This window comes from Leopardus geoffroyi, chromosome C2 (genome assembly GCF_018350155.1).
Source record: "Leopardus geoffroyi isolate Oge1 chromosome C2, O.geoffroyi_Oge1_pat1.0, whole genome shotgun sequence".
In the NCBI taxonomy this organism is placed as follows: domain Eukaryota; kingdom Metazoa; phylum Chordata; class Mammalia; order Carnivora; family Felidae; genus Leopardus; species Leopardus geoffroyi.
Genome location: NC_059333.1, coordinates 66,032,829 through 66,051,502, shown reverse-complemented (window position 1 = coordinate 66,051,502; position 18,674 = coordinate 66,032,829). Strand labels below are relative to the sequence as shown.

At 35.2% G+C, this 18,674-nt stretch overlaps 1 protein-coding gene across 3 annotated transcripts in view; it reads left to right on the top strand.

The window, feature by feature from the left end:
* GSK3B (glycogen synthase kinase 3 beta) overlaps window positions 1-18,674 on the top strand; it is a 199,032-nt gene that overhangs the window by 120,601 nt on the left and 59,757 nt on the right. For all 3 annotated transcript variants that reach the window (XM_045502156.1, XM_045502157.1, XM_045502158.1), the window contains exons 6-7: window positions 2,687-2,793; window positions 11,552-11,649. In XM_045502156.1, coding sequence (XP_045358112.1) covers window positions 2,687-2,793; window positions 11,552-11,649 — 205 coding nt within the window. The remainder of the gene's footprint in view (window positions 1-2,686; window positions 2,794-11,551; window positions 11,650-18,674) is intronic.

Genomic DNA, 18,674 nt, shown 5'->3' with positions numbered 1-18,674 from the left:
TCTGGAATGATACATAATAAAACCACATTGGTTGCCCCTTAAGAAGGGAAACTGGGAGTATAGTATAGTTGCTTTTTCATTGATGGTACTTCTGTATCGTTTGAATTTTTTATTGTGTTTATATTCCTTTCTCAATAATAATAATTTTTTTTAAATATTATCATTCATTACTGCATTTTTTTCCACTTCAGTGTTAACCTTAATAGCAGCGGTTTCTTCCTTTTCCTCTTTAAATGAGTCTCTTATTCTCCTTTTCTGCAAATTCTAGTGCACTTTGTTTTCTTAAACTAATTCCTTGGTAATAATATATTGTGTAATAAAACTTCATCCTTTTTATTTTCATAGTGTTCCACATCTTGTACCTCTTTGATCTACCTCTCAACATGAAACCAAGCTTACATATTCATATAACTTAGTTAACCTTCTTCCCCCTCGATTAGTTTCTCTCCTCTCAATCCCTAAGACATTGCAACATAACTTGAATTCTCTCCAATTTTTTTCATCCTCACAAATTCTTACTTTTCAGCTTTTCATAGATAGTGACCTACACCTCCTAATATCTCTGTTCCCACCTCTTTGTAATAGTTTTGTATTAACTTACAGTTTAAATTTTAGGTTTAATATAAGATATATTTTCCACAGGCTGTCTCTTAAGAGTGTCTTTAAAAAACAAGCACATCTGCTCTGTCAGGAATTCATTCTTAGTCTCACAAGGGTGTGCTCCTTCATACCATCCCCTTTTTACAGTTCACTGATTTCAGACACCTATTGTGGGATTCAGCTCATTTTGCAGGCTAGAACTCTTCCCTAAACTATCAGAAAGGCTGAAGGATGTTAAATCAAAACTGTTATCTGATGATGGAAACAAAGCACTACTGCTTAATACCTATCTGTAGGACAAACTGGAGATCAGTTGAGTATTACTGTCACAGGGTGTCTTCTGCACTGACAGTGACTGGTTAGTATGAACTGTGAAGAGACTGTGAGACATCAAGCTCAGTGAAGTTTCTGTTCTCGCTATAGTGTCAGAACACTGTTGCTATGGACCTTTTTATTGGGATATAGAAGTTGTTTTGTTCTAATCTGTTTGGAATAGGGATTTCACTTGTATGGTAATAGGTCATTTTTAATAGCTCTGATAAGTAACGAAACTGCCTGTTTTGTTTTTATTAGTTGGTTTGGGCAACTAGAGTTTTCCATACACTTTAGATTCTTAGTGCCAGGTTAATGGTGACTTGAACAAAGCAGTATTACTCTTTTTCAGTAATTCTTTACTGGATGAAATAAAGCCTGGAAATAGGTTGAAGAGTTGGACTTTCTCAGAACTATTTGTAGTCACTGCATTGGATCCTCTTATTCTTCAAAGGGCAGGAAGTAACAAACAGCCTCACCTGAAGGAGAGAGGTAGCTTCATCAAGTATTGAGGAAACCTACAGGGTTTCCGATATTACCTTCTTATAGCGAATTTTCTGACTATATAATAGGTATCTATCTTGTTAATAAAAAGAATCCTTTTTTTTTTTTTTAAATTTAGAAAAGTTTTATCAGTTGAGCTGAAAAGGTGTCTTAATTTTCACGCAGCCTAAAAACAAGGATTGATATTATTAATTTATGAAATTGTTGCTCTGTGTCAGTACTGGGGGAGAATATTAAAAAATATACTGCCTCCCACCTTCAAAAGTTGTAATGAAGAAAGAACAGGTTAAGGTAAGAGTTACCATTGACCAGAAATAAATGGAAGAAAAGAAAAATCCAAACTTTGAAACCTTTATGACTATTTTCATTTGTCTCTTCTCTGTTTTCCTACACCATTACCTCAAAGTTTTCCCTTTCTTGGTTACTTACATTCTTAGTATTTTGATTTTGTTGTGTTTGTATTTATTGCCTCTATCTTTGCTGTCATCATATGCCAAAGTAGTCAGCTTCTACAGGTGTTTATTTCAGTGTATCTTCAAATGATCTTGAGAGACATCTCAAAAGAAACTAATTTTAATTTACTTTAATATTTAAAATACATGCCACAAAGTATTTTGGGAGGAAAGTTGGAGTAGAGAACATGTAACTAAACTTCAGACAGCAGAGTTAGAATTCAGAGACCGTGAATCATCTGTGTCTAAAAGTGGAGGGCCTGTATTCTTTATTGGGTAATGTATGTTTAGACAATTAATAAAGGGACCTACATAGTGGAAAAAGAAAGTAGATTGGGGTCTGTAAGCCTTGGGATAGTCACTCTGAGGCAGAAGCCAAAGTAAAAGAGAGTGATCAATTTCTGTTAAAAATACATTAAAGAAGTATTCATTCTTATAATCCGTTATTATGCTTTTAGTGGGTGGAGGTACTTCTTTTTCTGCCCTTTCTTTGTATTTTGGAGGTAGTATTCAAGGAAAAGAGGATCACAAGAAATTCAGCATTTATCCTTTTATGACTTTGTCTCTTTTTCCTTAGGTAACAGTTGACAAATGCATTCTTTAAAAGCTACTGTTATTTTTCTTTTTTAAATACTGTTATGTTAAAACTTTGTTTCTTTTGTCAGATAGTTACGTTTTATATTTTCCTTTTTGTATGTTGTGTGAATGGATTGTGTGAATCTTAGATAAATGGTCAGTGTTGTGAATGATAGCATTTAGCTTCTCTTAAGGTTTAGACTTAGTTTAAAGAATTTCTGCTTTTTATTTTTTTTCATTAGTGCAAAGCAGCTGGTCCGAGGAGAACCCAATGTTTCGTATATCTGTTCTCGGTACTATAGGGCACCAGAGTTGATCTTTGGAGCCACTGATTATACCTCTAGTATAGGTAAGTACTGACTAAGAATATAATGGCTTGTAATTGTTACTTGTATCTTGTTTTTAGTAATTTAGTATTACTAATCTATACTTTAACTTAAGTATAAAAATAAGAATGACCTAAAGTCTGTTTCTTCTTAAAGACAGATGTACAAAAATGTGTAAAATATTTTAAATTTCAACTTTTAGAATTTAAGATACCTTTACTATTTTATTTTACAGTTTCTATGATTTTTAGAAAAATAAAGCTATTCTTTATGAGTGTGTGGTTCCATTATGATTACATTTGTTTTTAACCTAAAATTTCAAATCATTCCTAAGTATATCTTTTCTTTTTAAAAATTGCAATTCCCTTGAAATACTAACTTCTGAGCTTGATCCTGGTGGAAAATTTACATCCATTATGTTTATGGTGAAAATGATAGGATGGCCATATTGTTGACATTCCTACTAGGCTGTCCCAGTGGGTTATTTAATTTTAAGTCAGGTCACAAAAAATAATTTTGACTTTTTCATTAGTTTGGCTAATGATTCTGATTCTGATTCTGTAGAAGTCTTCACAAAATATCTTTAGTGATAGCAGGAATTGAATAGGGACAGTTTGCTTCAGTCTTCAGTGACCTCTTCTATCCCATTTTAGCCCACTAATAGAGAACATAGAGTACCATCAGCTGGACATGAATAGTGAAGCTAAGAAAGGAGAGCAACTTTAGGCTAGGTGTGTAGGTAGAGGTCAAAATTATTTTATTGTATACTATTTTTTTTTTTTAATGTTTTTTTTTTTTCAACATTTATTTATTTTTGGGACAGAGAGAGACAGAGCATGAACGGGGGAGGGGCAGAGAGAGAGGGAGACACAGAATCGGAAACAGGCTCCAGGCTCTGAGCCATCAGCCCAGAGCCCGACGCGGGGCTCGAACTCACGGACCGCGAGATAGTGACCTGGCTGAAGTCGGACGCTTAACCGACTGCGCCACCCAGGTGCCCCTATTGTATACTATTTCTGAAGAGAATTCCTTAGTCCAAAAACAGAAACAAGAGCATGCAGATTCCAAACCAACCAAAAAAAACCAACCATGGTTACAGAAAACTAAGAAAAACCACAATGTGAACCATTTTTGTCTTTTAATTCAAGTGGAGGGGCGCCTGAGTGGCTCATTTGGTTGAGCATCAAACTCTTGATTTCAGCTCAGGTCATGATCCCAGGGTCATTGGATAGAGCCCTGCTTCAGGCTCCATGTTGAGAATGGAGCCTGCTTTAGATCCCCCCCCCCTTCCCCTCCCTCTCCCCTTTGCCCCCCTTCCCCCTTCCTCTCCCTCTGTACCTCTCCTCTGCTTACATGTACACTCTCTCTAAAATTTAAAAAAAAAAGTTTTTAAAGTAGTAATAATAAAAAAATAATACAAGTGGAAATTCTCTGTTGAGCACAGACCTCTGGACAGAAACACATTACCATTTTAAAAAAATGTTTTTTGATGTTTATTTATTTTTGACAGAGAGAGAGAGACAGAGCATGAGCGGGGGAGGGGCAGAGAGAGAGGGAGACCCAAAATCTGAAGCAAGCTCCAGGCTCTGTGTTGTCAGCACAGAGCCCGACACGGGGCTCGAACTCACAGACCACGAGATCATGACCTGAGCCAAAGTCGTACGCTCAACCAACTGAGCCAACCAGGCACCCCCACATTACCATTTTTATTTTGCCAAAGGACGAAATGCCAAAGAGCAATTTGATTTGTGCCAAGGGGCCCACAGGTTTTACCCACCAATTCTTATGGAAAATAGCTTTGCCCTTTAGGAGCTCTGAAAAGGTCTAGGAAGCCCAGGACCCTTCAGACCATACTTTAAGACTTGTTGCACTAGAGGATAGAGAATACAATGGGTGTGTGTGTGTGTGTGTGTGTGTAGTGCTGAAAGTTTCATCATGGCTGTGTATGTTAAGGGACAAATGAGAAATAGCAAAAGGTATTTTGATTGGAGTAGAACTAGATTTGAGTTCCAGGTTTGTTATGACTTAGTTAAGCTATGAAGTGGAGATTGCTAACAGTTCTGCCTACCTTTCTGAGTGGCTGTGGTGATTAAATACAATGTTAGTGAAAGTACTGTAGAAATGTAAGATGGTATTCACTTGTGGTATTTGTTAACTAGATTCTCCATGAGAGCAAATTTAAGTCTAAGCCCTTTATCTTTGGAAATATCATTGGATTTTCCAGCTGCTTTATATTTTATTCAAATATATGATACTGATCATCTGCATACCAGATATTGGGATGAGTTGTGCCAGAGTCACTGAAAGTAAATGTAGTTTGCTTCTTTTTAGAAAGTCATGACCGTATCATCTGACTCAATAAGGCATGTTTATTATGAACTTGTGACCTGCTTAAGAGTGCCTAGCACTCTTCTATAAAGGTCCATGTGCCTAGCAGTTCTTTGAAATTGTCTCACAAAAGAGGAGCCTTTTAGTCCATTTTCTCTCTTAGGAACCACTTCTCTGGATATTATGAGTACCTGCTTTTCAGTAACCTCCTTTGTATGGCTAAAGCCAGAATCTGACTTTCTAGGCTTAGGACTCACCTCAGCTGAGGTCTTTTGAACCATAATAAACCTAGATTTGACCCCCTCCCCTTTTTTTAAGGTTATTTATTCTGTGAGAGAGAGAGAGCATGAGCTGGGGAGGGGCAGAGAGAGAGGATCCCACACAGGCTCCGCTGACACAGGGCTTGAACTCATGAACCGTGAGATCATGACTTGAGCCAAAATCAAGAAACAGATACTTAACTGACTGAGCCAGCCAGGAACCCTGACCTCCCTTTTTAGACTTGGATATTTCCTCTCATGACTCTGGGAGACTTGTAGACAGACAAAAACAAAAATACTTAATAGTGTACTAATGCAGGTACATTTTAGGAATATTTTTAACAGTGTTATTTGAAATGAAAGAGTAGCTGTTTCTAGTTAGAGTATTGTCATATTTAGATATAACCAGAACTAAGGCTGATGGCTCTGATTATATTGTCTTGCTGAGAAATGGCAGAGAACAAATGGCTTCTTTAGGACCAGGAATTGAGTTTACAGGCCCTTGAAGAGACAAGTAGCTATTCTTCGATAGTGAGGCAGTTATTCAAGACAGTAATGTCTAGGGGCGCCTGGGTGGCTCAGTCTGTTAAGCACCCGACTTCGACTCAGGTCATGATCCTGCGGTTCCATGACTTTGAACCCCACATTGGTCTCTCTGCTGTCAATGTGGAGCCCTCTTCGGATTCTCTGTCTCCCTCTCTCTGTCCCTCCTCCACCCTCACATGCATGCATGCTCTCTCTTTCAAAAATAAATAAACATTAAAAAAAAATAAAAAAGATAGTACCTTGATTGGGAATTGAAATTGGATTCCAGGCCTACCTCTGCTACTCAGTAACTTTACCTTGGACAAGTCACTGAACTTTATTGTGCCTTAATTTCCTTTTCTGTGGATTAAGTATGTTAAACTAGGTAGTCTTGAACACTTTAACCAGGAATTAGAGTTAAGTATGAAGAGGAATGCTATTTTGGCTGAAACCCCAAATAACCAGATAAGTCAGTGGGCCAAAACACTTACTTTTCATGCCTTCTGTTAATTCTGTTTTATTCTGTTTGGAGAATATTATTCATTTGTCCCACGAACTATGAACAGAATAGATTTTGGTATCTCTCAGAAAGTGAATGATAGACCACTGGTGTAGTTGCTCTCTAAATCTGTGTCAACCCACTAAGCAATAGTATCCCTTAATGGTTTGCTCCTTGTCTCCCATATTTGTACCTAATTCCTGCCTAAGAAAGTATTTCCCATGGTTTTTAATGAACATTTACTTATTCTTCTGCAATTTTTCCAGCCTTGTCTTCTGAGATGAATTATTCTCTATAGAGGAAAGAAATGAGTGCATATTACCTTCTATCTAGTTACCTAGGTAAAGGTATATTTTTAAACCTAGATCAAGATAAAGCATTTATGTTCATGAAGATATACATCTTTTCCACTTCATTTTAAGAGTTAGTATTACTTGACTTTGAGTGAAGTAAAGTTTTGTTAGCAGGTTTTGATATTTTCTTCATTTAGCAACTAATATATCAAGGAGGGCTCTTTGGGTGTTTGCAAAATAGGTGTCTTGGTTATCATTGCTTAGAACTGGACAAAATCAACTTGAATTTCTTAAATAAAATTGTTGAATCCTTATTTTCCTAGGTCAGTAAAAAGTTAGTCACTGGAACAGGGATTTCTAATCCCTTTTGATAGTGCATCTAACCACATCAGACCTTTTGAATTATTCATTGTTCCAATGTCATTGACCATTTTTCTTTATGCTAGTAGATGAGAAAGCCCAGCACTGATTTATGTTCATCTCCTAAAGCATTTGATTGTTGGTTCAGACAAAACCCAGGAATCTCAGTATTCCAGAAACTGAAAATTAGCTTTTTCTTGAAGGAAGTCTTAATGGTAGGCATAAATAGAGTAACCATGTAATTTCTTATTTGGTAATACTTTTAAGATAGAAAGGGAATGCTATTAGTAATTATCCCAGGACAGTAAATCTAAACCAGGACTATCTTGGGTAAGCCAGTATTGTGTACTTTAAATTATTTTTTTTTTTTTTTAATTTTTTTTTCAACGTTTTTATTAATTTTTTGGGACAGAGAGAGACAGAGCATGAACGGGGGAGGGGCAGAGAGAGAGGGAGACACAGAATCGGAAACAGGCTCCAGGCTCTGAGCCATCAGCCCAGAGCCCCACGCGGGGCTCGAACTCACGGACCGCGAGATCGTGACCTGGCTGAAGTCGGACGCTTAACCGACTGCGCCACCCAGGCGCCCCTAAATTATTTTTTTTAATTAAATTTAGTTATAAATTATTAAAACTTATTTTAAAAGTTTGCTCTCAGGATTGAGGTAAAAGTGAATTATTTTGTCTTGGTTTTTCTTTTTTTTCTTAAAGTATTTTAATTTTACAACAAAATAACTAGCTGGCAGGCTCAGATCTCACATTCCCATCCAAATTTGGACTCTTCCCTCCTTCATTTCTTTTCTCTCCTCAATTGTAGTTTACATATTTCATTTTCTCTTGGTACTCATTCTGCTTGGTTTCTGACTCTGCTTGCTTTCATATACCTTGATATTCATTCTCACATCTCTTGTTTTCCTTTATGCTTGTCCTTTGCTATCATGAAGCTCTTCTTTACCCTAACGTCCTTTCACCTGGTACTTTTTTCTTTTTTTTAACATGAAAAATTCATATATTGAAAAACTAAGTACAGAAAACTTCTAGTTGGCTAAAATAAGCAATGCACAGTTAAATAAACCATCCTCATACCAGATACTATATATAGTCTGCTTCTTACCCAAATTACCACCTGGATATACCATAATAATAACAAAACTTACATATTGAAAATTAATGATTATATCTCTAATCTTAACCTTGACCTCTTCAAGGATTTCCCTTTTTTTTTGTCCTTTTTTAAAGCTTTTACTTAAATTCCACTTAACATACAGTGTAATATTAGTTTCAGGTGTACAGTATAATGATTCAACACTTCTATATAACATCCAGTGCTGATCACAGCAAGTGCATTCCTTAATCCCCATCATCTACTTAGCCCATCCCCCTACCGACTTCCCCTCTGATAACCATCACTTTCTTCTCTATAGTTAAGATTCTGCTTCTTGGCTTGCCTCTGTCTATATTTTTTTTCTCTTTGCTCATTTGTTTCTTAAATTACACATATGAAATCATATGGTATTTCTCATTCGTCAGACTTCACTTAGCATAACACTCTAGTTCCATCCATGTTGTTGCAGATGGCAAGATTTTGCTCTTTTTTATGGCTAATATTCCATCACATATATCATATCTTCTTTATCCATTCATTAGTCGATGGTCACTTGGGCTGTTTCCATAATTTAGCTATTGTAGATAATACTGCTATAAACATTAGGGTGTGTGTATCCCTTTGAATTAGGATTTTTGTATTCTTTAGGTAAGTACCTAGTACTGCAATTGCTGGGTTGTAGGGTAGCTCTATTTTTTTTTTAAAGAACCTCCATACTGTTTTCCAGAATGGCTGTACCAGTTTGCATTCCTACCAATAGTGCAATAGGGTTCCCCTCTCTCCACATCCTTGCCAACACCTTGTGTTGTTGATTTTAGCCATTCTGACAGATGTGAGGTGAGATATCTCATTGTAGATTTGATTTTTATTTCCCTGATGATGGAGTGATGTTGAGCATCTTTTCATATTGCTTTCAGCCATCGGTTTGTCTTTGGAAAAATGTCTGTTCATGTCTTCTGCCCATTTTTGGTGTGTTGAGTTTGACAAGTTCTTTATAGATCTTGGATACTAACTCTTTATCAGATATGCCATTTGCAGATATCTGCTATTCTGTAGGCTGACGTTTAGTTTTGTTGATTGTTTCCTTTGCTGTGCAGAAGCTTTTTATTTTCATGAATTCCCAATGGTTGATTTTTGCTTTTGTTTCCCTTGCCTCGGGAGACATATCTAGAAAGAAGTTTCTGTAGCCAGTGTCAGAGAGGTTATTGTCTATATTCTTTTCTAGGATTTTTATGGTTTCAAATCTTATTTTTATTAAAAAAAATTTTTTTTTAATGTTTATCTTTGAGAGATAGAGAGAGACAGAGTACAAGTGGGGGAGAGGTAGAGAGAGGGACACAGAATCCAAAGCAGGCTCCAGGCTCTGAGCTGTCAACACAGAGCCCGATGCAGGGCTCGAACTCACAAACCGTGAGCTCATGACCTGAACTGAATTCAGACGTTTAACCGACTGAACTACCTAGGCGCCCCATCAGGTCTTATTTTTAAATCTTTAATCCATTTTGAATTTATTTTTGTGTTTGGTGTAAGAAAGTCCAGTTTCATTATTTTGCGTGTTGCTGTCCAGTTTTCCCAGCACCATTTGTTGAAGAGACTATCTTTTTCCCATTGCATATTCTTCCCTGCTTTATTGAAGATTGACCATATAGTTGTAGATTCTTTTCTGGGTTTTCTGGTCTGTTCTGTTGATCTATGTGTCTGTTTTTGTGCCAATACCATACTGTTTTGATCACTACAGCTTTGTAATACAACTTTAAGTCAAGAATTGTGATGCTCCCAACATTGCTTTTCATTTTCAAGGTTGCTTTCGCTATTTGAGCTCTTCTGTGGTTCTGTACAAATTTTAGGATTGTTCTAGCTCTGCAAAAATTGCTTGGTGGTATTTTGATAGGGATTGCATTAAATGTATAGATTGCTTTGGGTGTATAGACAGTTCAACGGTATTTGTTCTTCTGATCCATGAGCATGAAATGTCTTTCCATTTCTGCTTCCCCCCCCCCCCCCCCCCCCCAGTGTTTTATAGTTTTCAGAGTACAGGTCTTTCACCTCTTTGGTTAGGTTTATTCCTAGGTATCTTATGGTTTCTGCAGCAATTTTGAATGGAATTGTTTCCTTAATTTCTTTTTCTGCTGTTTCATTACTGATGTATAGAAGTACAACAGATTTCTGGACATTTATTTTGTATCCTGTGAGTTTACTGAATTCGTATACCAGTTCTAGCAGTTTTTTTAGTTTTGGGTTTTCTATAAGGTATCATGTATTCTGCAAATACTGAAAGTTTTACTTCTTCCTTGCTGATTTAGGTGCCTTTCATTTCTTTTTTTGTCTGATAGCTGAGGATAGAACTTCCAGTATTGTGTTAAATAACAGTGGTGACAGTGGTCATCCTGTCTTATTCCTAACCAGAGAGGAAAAGCTCTGTTTTCCCATATTTAGGATGATATTAGCTATGGGTTTTTCATATATGGCCTTTATGATGTTGAGGTATGTTTCTCTAAACCTACTTTGTTGAGGGTTTTTATCATGAATAGATGTTGTACTTTGTCAAATGCTTTTTCTGCATCTATTGAAATAACCATATGGTTCTTATCCTTTCTTTTATTAATGTGGTGTATCACATTGATTGATTTGTGAATATTGAACCACCTTGCAACCCAGAAATAAATCCCACTTGATTGTGTTGAATTTTTTTTTTTTTTTTTTAATGTATTGTTGGGTTTGGTTTGCATCCATGTTCATCAGGGATATTGGCCTGTAGGTCTCTTTTTAATTGGATTCTTTATCTTGTTTTGGTATCAGGGTAATACTGGTCTCATAGAGTAAATTTGGAAGTTTTCCTTCCTTTTCTGTTTTTTGGATTTATGAAATAGAATTCATTCCTCTATATATTTGTATTTAAAAATTATAATACATTTAAGCACATTTTCCTGTCAATTGTATTACAACACAGAAGCCAACCATTTAAGGTTTAAAATTTTTTATCCTAATTTACATTGGCCTAAAACCCTGTGGACAAGAGATTGAACCCTTGTTTGTGGCTGTTCTGTAAGCACTGCTAATGTACAGAGGTTGTGTCACTTTGACTTATTTTAAAGTATGATAAGTAGATAAGCATGCCCTATGTTTGGGTGCTGTAATCCCCTGCCTTGGTTGTTGAAGATTTGAACATCTGATATTTGATAATTAAGTAGACCCCTTTGTTGGAATTTTCTTATCAGCTTTGTTTCCTCTTTGGTAAATTTAACACTTTAGGGATGGTTTGAGGGCTTTCTTCCCTCGGTTTTGGAGTCTACACTTTTTTGCTTGTGATATTTATTCTGGGATCAATGTGAAATTAGAACATGTATACAAATAGTTTCCAATGCATCTTAAGCTACACGCATTACTAACTCTTGTTTTCTCTTTTCTACAGACGTATGGTCTGCAGGTTGTGTGTTGGCTGAGCTGTTGCTAGGACAACCAATATTTCCAGGGGACAGTGGTGTGGATCAATTGGTGGAAATAATCAAGGTGAGAGTTTGAATCAGAGTTTTTGAATGCAGTGAATTTTTTTGTTATTTTAAGACTCCATATCACATACACCCAGGGAAAACTTCAAAAATGGAAAAGATCACATAACAGGGTCAGGTATAGAGGAAGTATAAGAACACAGCCTTTTGGTTTCTAATTGAGTTATTTTTTTGTTATATGATCCTATAAAAGGTATTTTAGATATATCGTATGCATAAAACAAGGATATATCTGTTATTTAAAGTACTCAAAAGCCTTAAGATCACTAAAATGTATGTACACCAAATAAAAGCATAAGTTATGTGTATTTTTGCTCGCCATGTCCTGTCTGCTGAGCACATGATGCTTGTATTTTTTTCAATATATGTAAATATCAACATGTACAAACGCTCATTGAGAGAAGTAGAATTTTGACTTATGGGTTTAATATAATTTTAATTATTAGATCTTATCAGCACTTTTATTAACAACACTAGATTTAAAATATTACTATCTTGGAATTAATATTGTGTCTTAAGAACAGTAGGGCTGAGATTTTAATTGAGTTTTTAAATGTAATTTTTAAGAGTTTTTAATATTTGAGACCTTAAATTTCCCACCCCCTTTAAAAAAAATCTAGTGTCTATATATTTACACCACTAGATAGCTTCATTCTAAGGTTACAGTTTGTTCAAAGCAGCAGTACCTGCTGTCTTTTGGGTTTTAGTCTTGATTTTCTAAATATTTCTTAAAAATCTAAAATTGAAAATCTCCCCAGGGGTCTTGTAGTTCAACTCTCCAATCAGTGAAAGAACCATCTTACTTACATTCCTGACAGGATGGATTTGCAGTGTTTCCTTAAAGACTTCCAATATCAAATCACTACTTTGGAATCCCATCTGCTTTGTATCTAGATAGCTTGAATTTAGTTTTTATTTGCTGAGCCATAACTCCTCAGTAGCTTTTACCAGTTGTTCACAGAACTATGATTGTTACTTAAAAATCCTTGGATTTCATTCTATAAAAATATGTTACTTTTGATAAGGTGATTTTGTGAGTATGGTTGAAGAGACTACTGTGTGATCAAGAATCTTAACTATCCATATTTTTTATGATTTACACCTGAAACCTCTGTGGTATATGCAGTCTTTTTTGGGTAACCATCTTTCAGTTCCACATTAAATTTTAACCTTTGTTCAGCAGATCTGCTTCCTTTCTGATTCTCACATTACACTCAGATCTGAGTTCAAATAATTTGGTCTTTTTTGTTTCAGAAAAGCCCATTCCCCATTATTCAAATTAATATTCCAATACAGGGTTTGGCAAACTTTTTCTTTGGAGGGCTTAAGGATGTCATAGAGATAGGCAACAAGAGAAAACAAATTTCTTCAAGTTTTTCATCAAGGAACATCAAAATATATTAATAATTGAGTATAGTTTTTTTTTTTTTTTTTTGTAATACAAGGCTACTAATTAGAGGAATGGAGTTCTTTTAGAGGAACGGAGTTCTTTTGAGGCAGGGCTATAACATTTCTTTTCATTGGAGTTAAAAGTTAGTATTCCCTATCATCAAATTGATATCTGTGTCATCAAAATGATTATTTGTAAAATCAGTTCTTAGTTCATAGACCACAAAAACAAGAGTTTGGGCCTTAGTTCGACCATACTATAGTGCAGTCATTCAGCATTTCTTTTATCCCCAGGTTTTCACTTGATGTACTTGAGCTCACCATACTATAATTCTCTGGGCATATTGCTATTCTATTTGTCATTTATGTTTAGCTTATTAGAATTATGTCATTTTCCTATGGATTATAGTTTAGAATCTTGTGATGATTTATTCTGTTTGTCATTAATTTCAGTTCATATACGATACAAATGAAATTAGTCATGAAGCTAAGTGGCCTTCTGTAATAAGTCCCTGTCTCATGCTTGCCATCATATCTTATAAATCTTTGTATCTAGAGCTTTTCTTATCACCACCATTATGGTCCTTTTAATTCATTTTTCACCTAGTATTGGTTTGTGCTTATTTAATAGATTTTAGTAGAAACTGTTACTTTGTTATTTATTGATGATTTAAGACTTTTCATTTTCATATAGGGCTTATTTGTTTAAGTGTTAGTTAATCAATTTGTAGTTGTAGGCCAACTCTGAAATATGTGTTGTCTTGTCATCTTGCATTTATATGTAAGGAACATAGTCACAACCCTACTGTAGTTCCACGATCACTGTCTATAGATGTTTTGAAGGTGATATGAGATAAAGGAATTAGGATCCCGGGGCACTTTGGAATATCCAGCTTCTTGATCCCTTTTACAGTTTTAAGCATAAAGACCCTGTACTAGTTTACTACCCATTTGGTGACCTGAAGTTATATATTACATTGAGATTATTAGACATTGTGTTGTGGTATGTGTGAGTAGTATGTACTAAATCTTACTGCCTGGAGGTTAATAAGCATTGTATAGGTTTTGTGTATGTGTTTAATATAGCTCTAAAATCTTGTTGATCTTGTATATTTGTTTTCTAAATATTGGACATCCGTGATGTTTCATTGACATAAAAATTCATAACTAATTCTGATGTAACTTCTCTAGTTTTCCTGATCTAAATTGTAAATCAGAAAACAAGTTGTGTTGGTTAGCCTTTAAGTTAAATGTTATTAAACACATTTTATAGTTTAAACAGATATTGTCAGTATTGCTAATCAGGGCTTCAAGAATAGATTTGAGGGGCGCCTAGGTGGCTCAGTTGGTTGAGTGTCCATCTTCGGCTCAGGTCATGATCTCGTGGTTCATGAGTTCAAGCCCCCACATTGGGCTCTGTGCTGATGCCTCAGAGCCTGGAGCCCGTTTCAGATTCTGTGTCTCCCTCTCTCTCTGCTCCTCCCCTGCTCGTGTTCACACACTCCCTCTCTCTCAAAAATAAATAAAAACATTTTTTAAAAAATTTAAAAAGAAGAATAGATTTGAATTTTCTATGAAAGTGATCTTATAGGTGCCCAATTCCTTTCTCAGTTTTTTTGAGATAATATAGTAATGAATCCTTAGGATATTTAGGGAATCTATAAAAATCTGTTCTTTTCTATTTTCTCCCTTTAAAATTTTATGATTGCTTTGAGTATCTGGAGGTAGCTGACCGCCAGTAAAATAAATACTCTTCTCTCAGGATTTGAGTTTATGCAGAAAATGAACAATCATACAGCAAATTTCATATATTTTATATGTGATAGACTTGCCACATTATTTTATAATGAATAGGGACTTTCTTTATCGTTATGTTTTATTAGCCAATGGCATCAAAATAGTTTTCAATAAAGATTTAAGTTGAATTAAGCTGCAAGACCATTGTTCATTCATGAATTTGGAATTATCTAGGAATTAATAAGAAAAGTTGTGATTGTTGTATATGTTGTTTATTAAATTTTGTTGACTCAGATGCTCATGCCAGTAATTTGTAGCATGAGTAACAGAGTTTTATAAACTGAGCTAACTTCTTCTCTCTCTTTTTTTTTAATGTTTATTTTTGAAAGAGAGAGAGTGCATGCATGCAAGCGGTGAAGGGGGCAGAGAGAGAGATTTCCTCTCTCCCTACCTTCTAATAAGAAGAGTTTTATAAAATATTTAGAATAAATCCAAGTATGTTATCTTCAAATAAGTTAAAAGTATAAAGGAAAATGGAATTGAAAGTCTTGAAAAATCATTTCTAAGTGTGAAGAACACTTTCCGAGGTTGGTTTCATACATAGGACCATTAAATCAGCAATTCGTTATGCCAGTTAATCTCTGAATATCAAGAAATGCTTGGATCTTCAAAATATTTATAAAAAGAGAAATTCTGTCAAGGACTTCTCAGTTAAGATTTTTTTTCCCTGTCAAATTCCTCCTTAACATACTACTTAAGATAAGTTCAAGAAATATCTCCTGTCAGGAGGAGGGGGGTGTTCAGCGTCTGACTTCAGCTCAGATCATGATCTCATGGTTCGTGGGTTCAACCCCCACTTCAGACTTTGTGCTGACAGCTCAGAGCCTTGTGCCTGCAGATTCTGTGTCTCCCTCTCTATTTCTCCCCTGCTTGCACTCTGTTTCTCTCTCTCTCAAAAATAAATAATAAAAAAAAAAAAGAAAAATATCTGATGTGGTTTCAGCTATCTGATAAAAAATACAATATTTGGGGAAAATCTCTACCAGGAGTTTCACAAACACAGGTTCCGTGACATAGCATTGTCCTTTGGCACCTCTGCTGTCAGTCATAGCAGTAGAGTTCTTTAGAAAAGAGTCTTCTGAAGACGTGGAGAAGGTAGTTTTTTATTAATGCCAATTACTTGTTTTATAATTATACTGTATTTTCTATGCTCAGTTCAGGAGACTGAGAATACACAGACACACAAATACAAAGAAAAGAACAAAAGCAGTTACAGTTCTGGCACATCATGAAAAACAACTTCTATAAATATTTTGATATCCTTTTCTGGACGTATATATGTTTAAACAAAAATGCCATCTGTTTTGTAGACTTTTTTTTACTAAATAACTCATTTCATTTCTCATAAGAAGTATATTTTGACTAAGTGACTTTTAAAAATGCATAGATTCTATTGTATGATTATATTCTGAATTACATAATTGGTTTTGAAAAGAATAGCATAACGAAGGCAATGCGATATGTTATTTCCTTGAAAAGAAATTACATGATATTTTTGGCTTCTCAAAGATTTGATTATTACATTATATAAATGACAAATTTACCCCATACTCCCCAAATGGATTGAAGTTGAAGCAATCTCTGAAGCTCTGAACCTGGAAGTGCTGTAAATTTTACTGAGTTTCTTATCCCCCTCCGAATTCTAAACTATAAATTTCAAGTAAGGAAAGGTGAACTTCAGTGCAGAGCTCAGTTTCTGGATTATAATATTACAAGAGGCTCCTGGATGACTGAGTTGGTTAAGCATCCAACTCTTGATTTTGAACCAGGTCATGATCTTATGGTTTGTAAGAACAAGCCCCGTGTTGGGCTCTGTGCTGACAGAGCGGAGCCTGCTTCGGATTCATTCTCTCTCTCTCTCTCTCCCTCTCCCTCTCCCTCTCCCCACCTGTTCCCCTCCCCCCTCCCCCTCACCGGTCTCTCTCAAAATAAATAAGTATTAAAAAATAAAATATTGGGGCGCCTGGGTGGCTCAGTCGTTTAAGTGTCTGACTTCGACTCAGGTCATTATCTCACAGTTTGTGAGTTCGAGCTCTGCATCCAGCTCTGTGCTGACAGCTCAGAGCCTGGAGCCTGCTTCGGATTCTGTGTCTCCCTGTCTCTCTGCCCCTCCCCTGCTTGTGTTCTGTCTCTCTGTCTCTAAAATAAAGAAACATTTTTAAAAAATAAAAAATATCTCAAAAAACTAAAAGTTTGGAAGAAACCAATTACTGTGTAGAATTTCAAATTTTAAATGAATTAATGTTCCTAAAGATATCCTTTTATTTATTACATAAATGTTTACTTATGCTTTGTAATAATTTGGCCATTGCTCCCTAATGGAAGAGTTTTAGAGCAGAATTGGTCAGAGTCCTATTTCTTGATAGAATTTCAATGGGGCTTCCATAGTTTTAGTAGCTAGCCTTTTAAATTTGGATATATTTCTTTTAGAAAAACATGACATTAAACATATAGATACTTAAATTATTTGCAGTAATAAAATTATTGTAAGGCAATTAAAGTTAATTTATCTTATAAAACAACTTTACTAAATTGTTTAATTTCTCTTAGCAATAATTACTGTTTAGATCTGCATAGGTAGCTCTTCCATAGATAAGAGCTAATACAATCTTTCCTCTAGTAGAAGCATTATTTGAGAAATTTGAAAATAGGAAACAGTAAGATACAAATAATCTTTTGATTATGGGATTATAGCTAAGTAGGTGGACCTCATTTCTTATGCCTGTAAGTAGAGAAAGATTTAGAAGGAAAAAGATTTAGCAGTGGAGAGTGGGATTAAGGGAAGAGGGAAAGGAGAAGGTTTTCACTTTTTATTGTTCTGTGATGTTGATTTTTTGAAACAATTGTTATTTTTTTGCAGTCACAGAAACTAGGAAAACAGATGTTTTCAATTGTGCTGGAATCTTTTGTTAGTAAACAAAAACAGTTAAGAGAACCCATTTTGTTATAAATGTTTGTCTAAACAGTTTTCCTGGTCTTCCAGCTTGACTGATGGTTGTAATATAATTTAGACAAAGAGATCAGTGATTTCTTGGTTCCTCAAAATCTGCATTTTCAAATATTGGGAAACTACTGCTAATCACAAAAGCTGCCACTCGTTGAGACTTTACTCTGCACCAGCCACTGAGCTAAACACTTTACATACATTACTACATCAACCCTTACATTAATCCTGGGAAGATGGTGATGATGGTGATGGTGATGGTGATGATTATGATGATTACCACCACCATATCCAGGAGAGGTTAGATGATAGAAAAATTCTATCTGATTCATCTTTAGCTAAATTGGTGTCCTCTGCTTATAGAATTTTATAGCTCTGGGGGAAAAGTATGATCCTTAATTTTAACTTGATATCCAGAACCAATTGAGTCATATTTATCATATATTACTGTTAAAAAAAGAAACATGACCACAAACTAAAGGAAAAAGCTCCTAAATTTTGTTGTGATGAATACACCAAATCAGCTTGAGATGTCTTTGGACCAGGTCTAATTGTGCTTTATCTAAAGGAATCAAAGTTATAATGGTGGATTTCTTTGCTTTCAAGTATAGCTCAACCTTAACTTTCACCATCTTTGTTTAGCAAACGTTTTAGATTTTCAGTTATCCTATTCCCATATTATGGCTTGTTCAACATCTGTGTGTGTACACTCTCCTTTCCTGGCCTAACACTCTATCAAATAGTCTCTCGTTCAGAGCTTTAAGATATTAATTAAATCAGATTTTAAGAAGTATGAAAAATACTTACTTTCCTAAGATTTTTGATGGATCCGTGATGTGTCTTTACTAATATGCATTTGGAGTTTAAAGCTATGTTACCTGGTAAAATTTCTTATG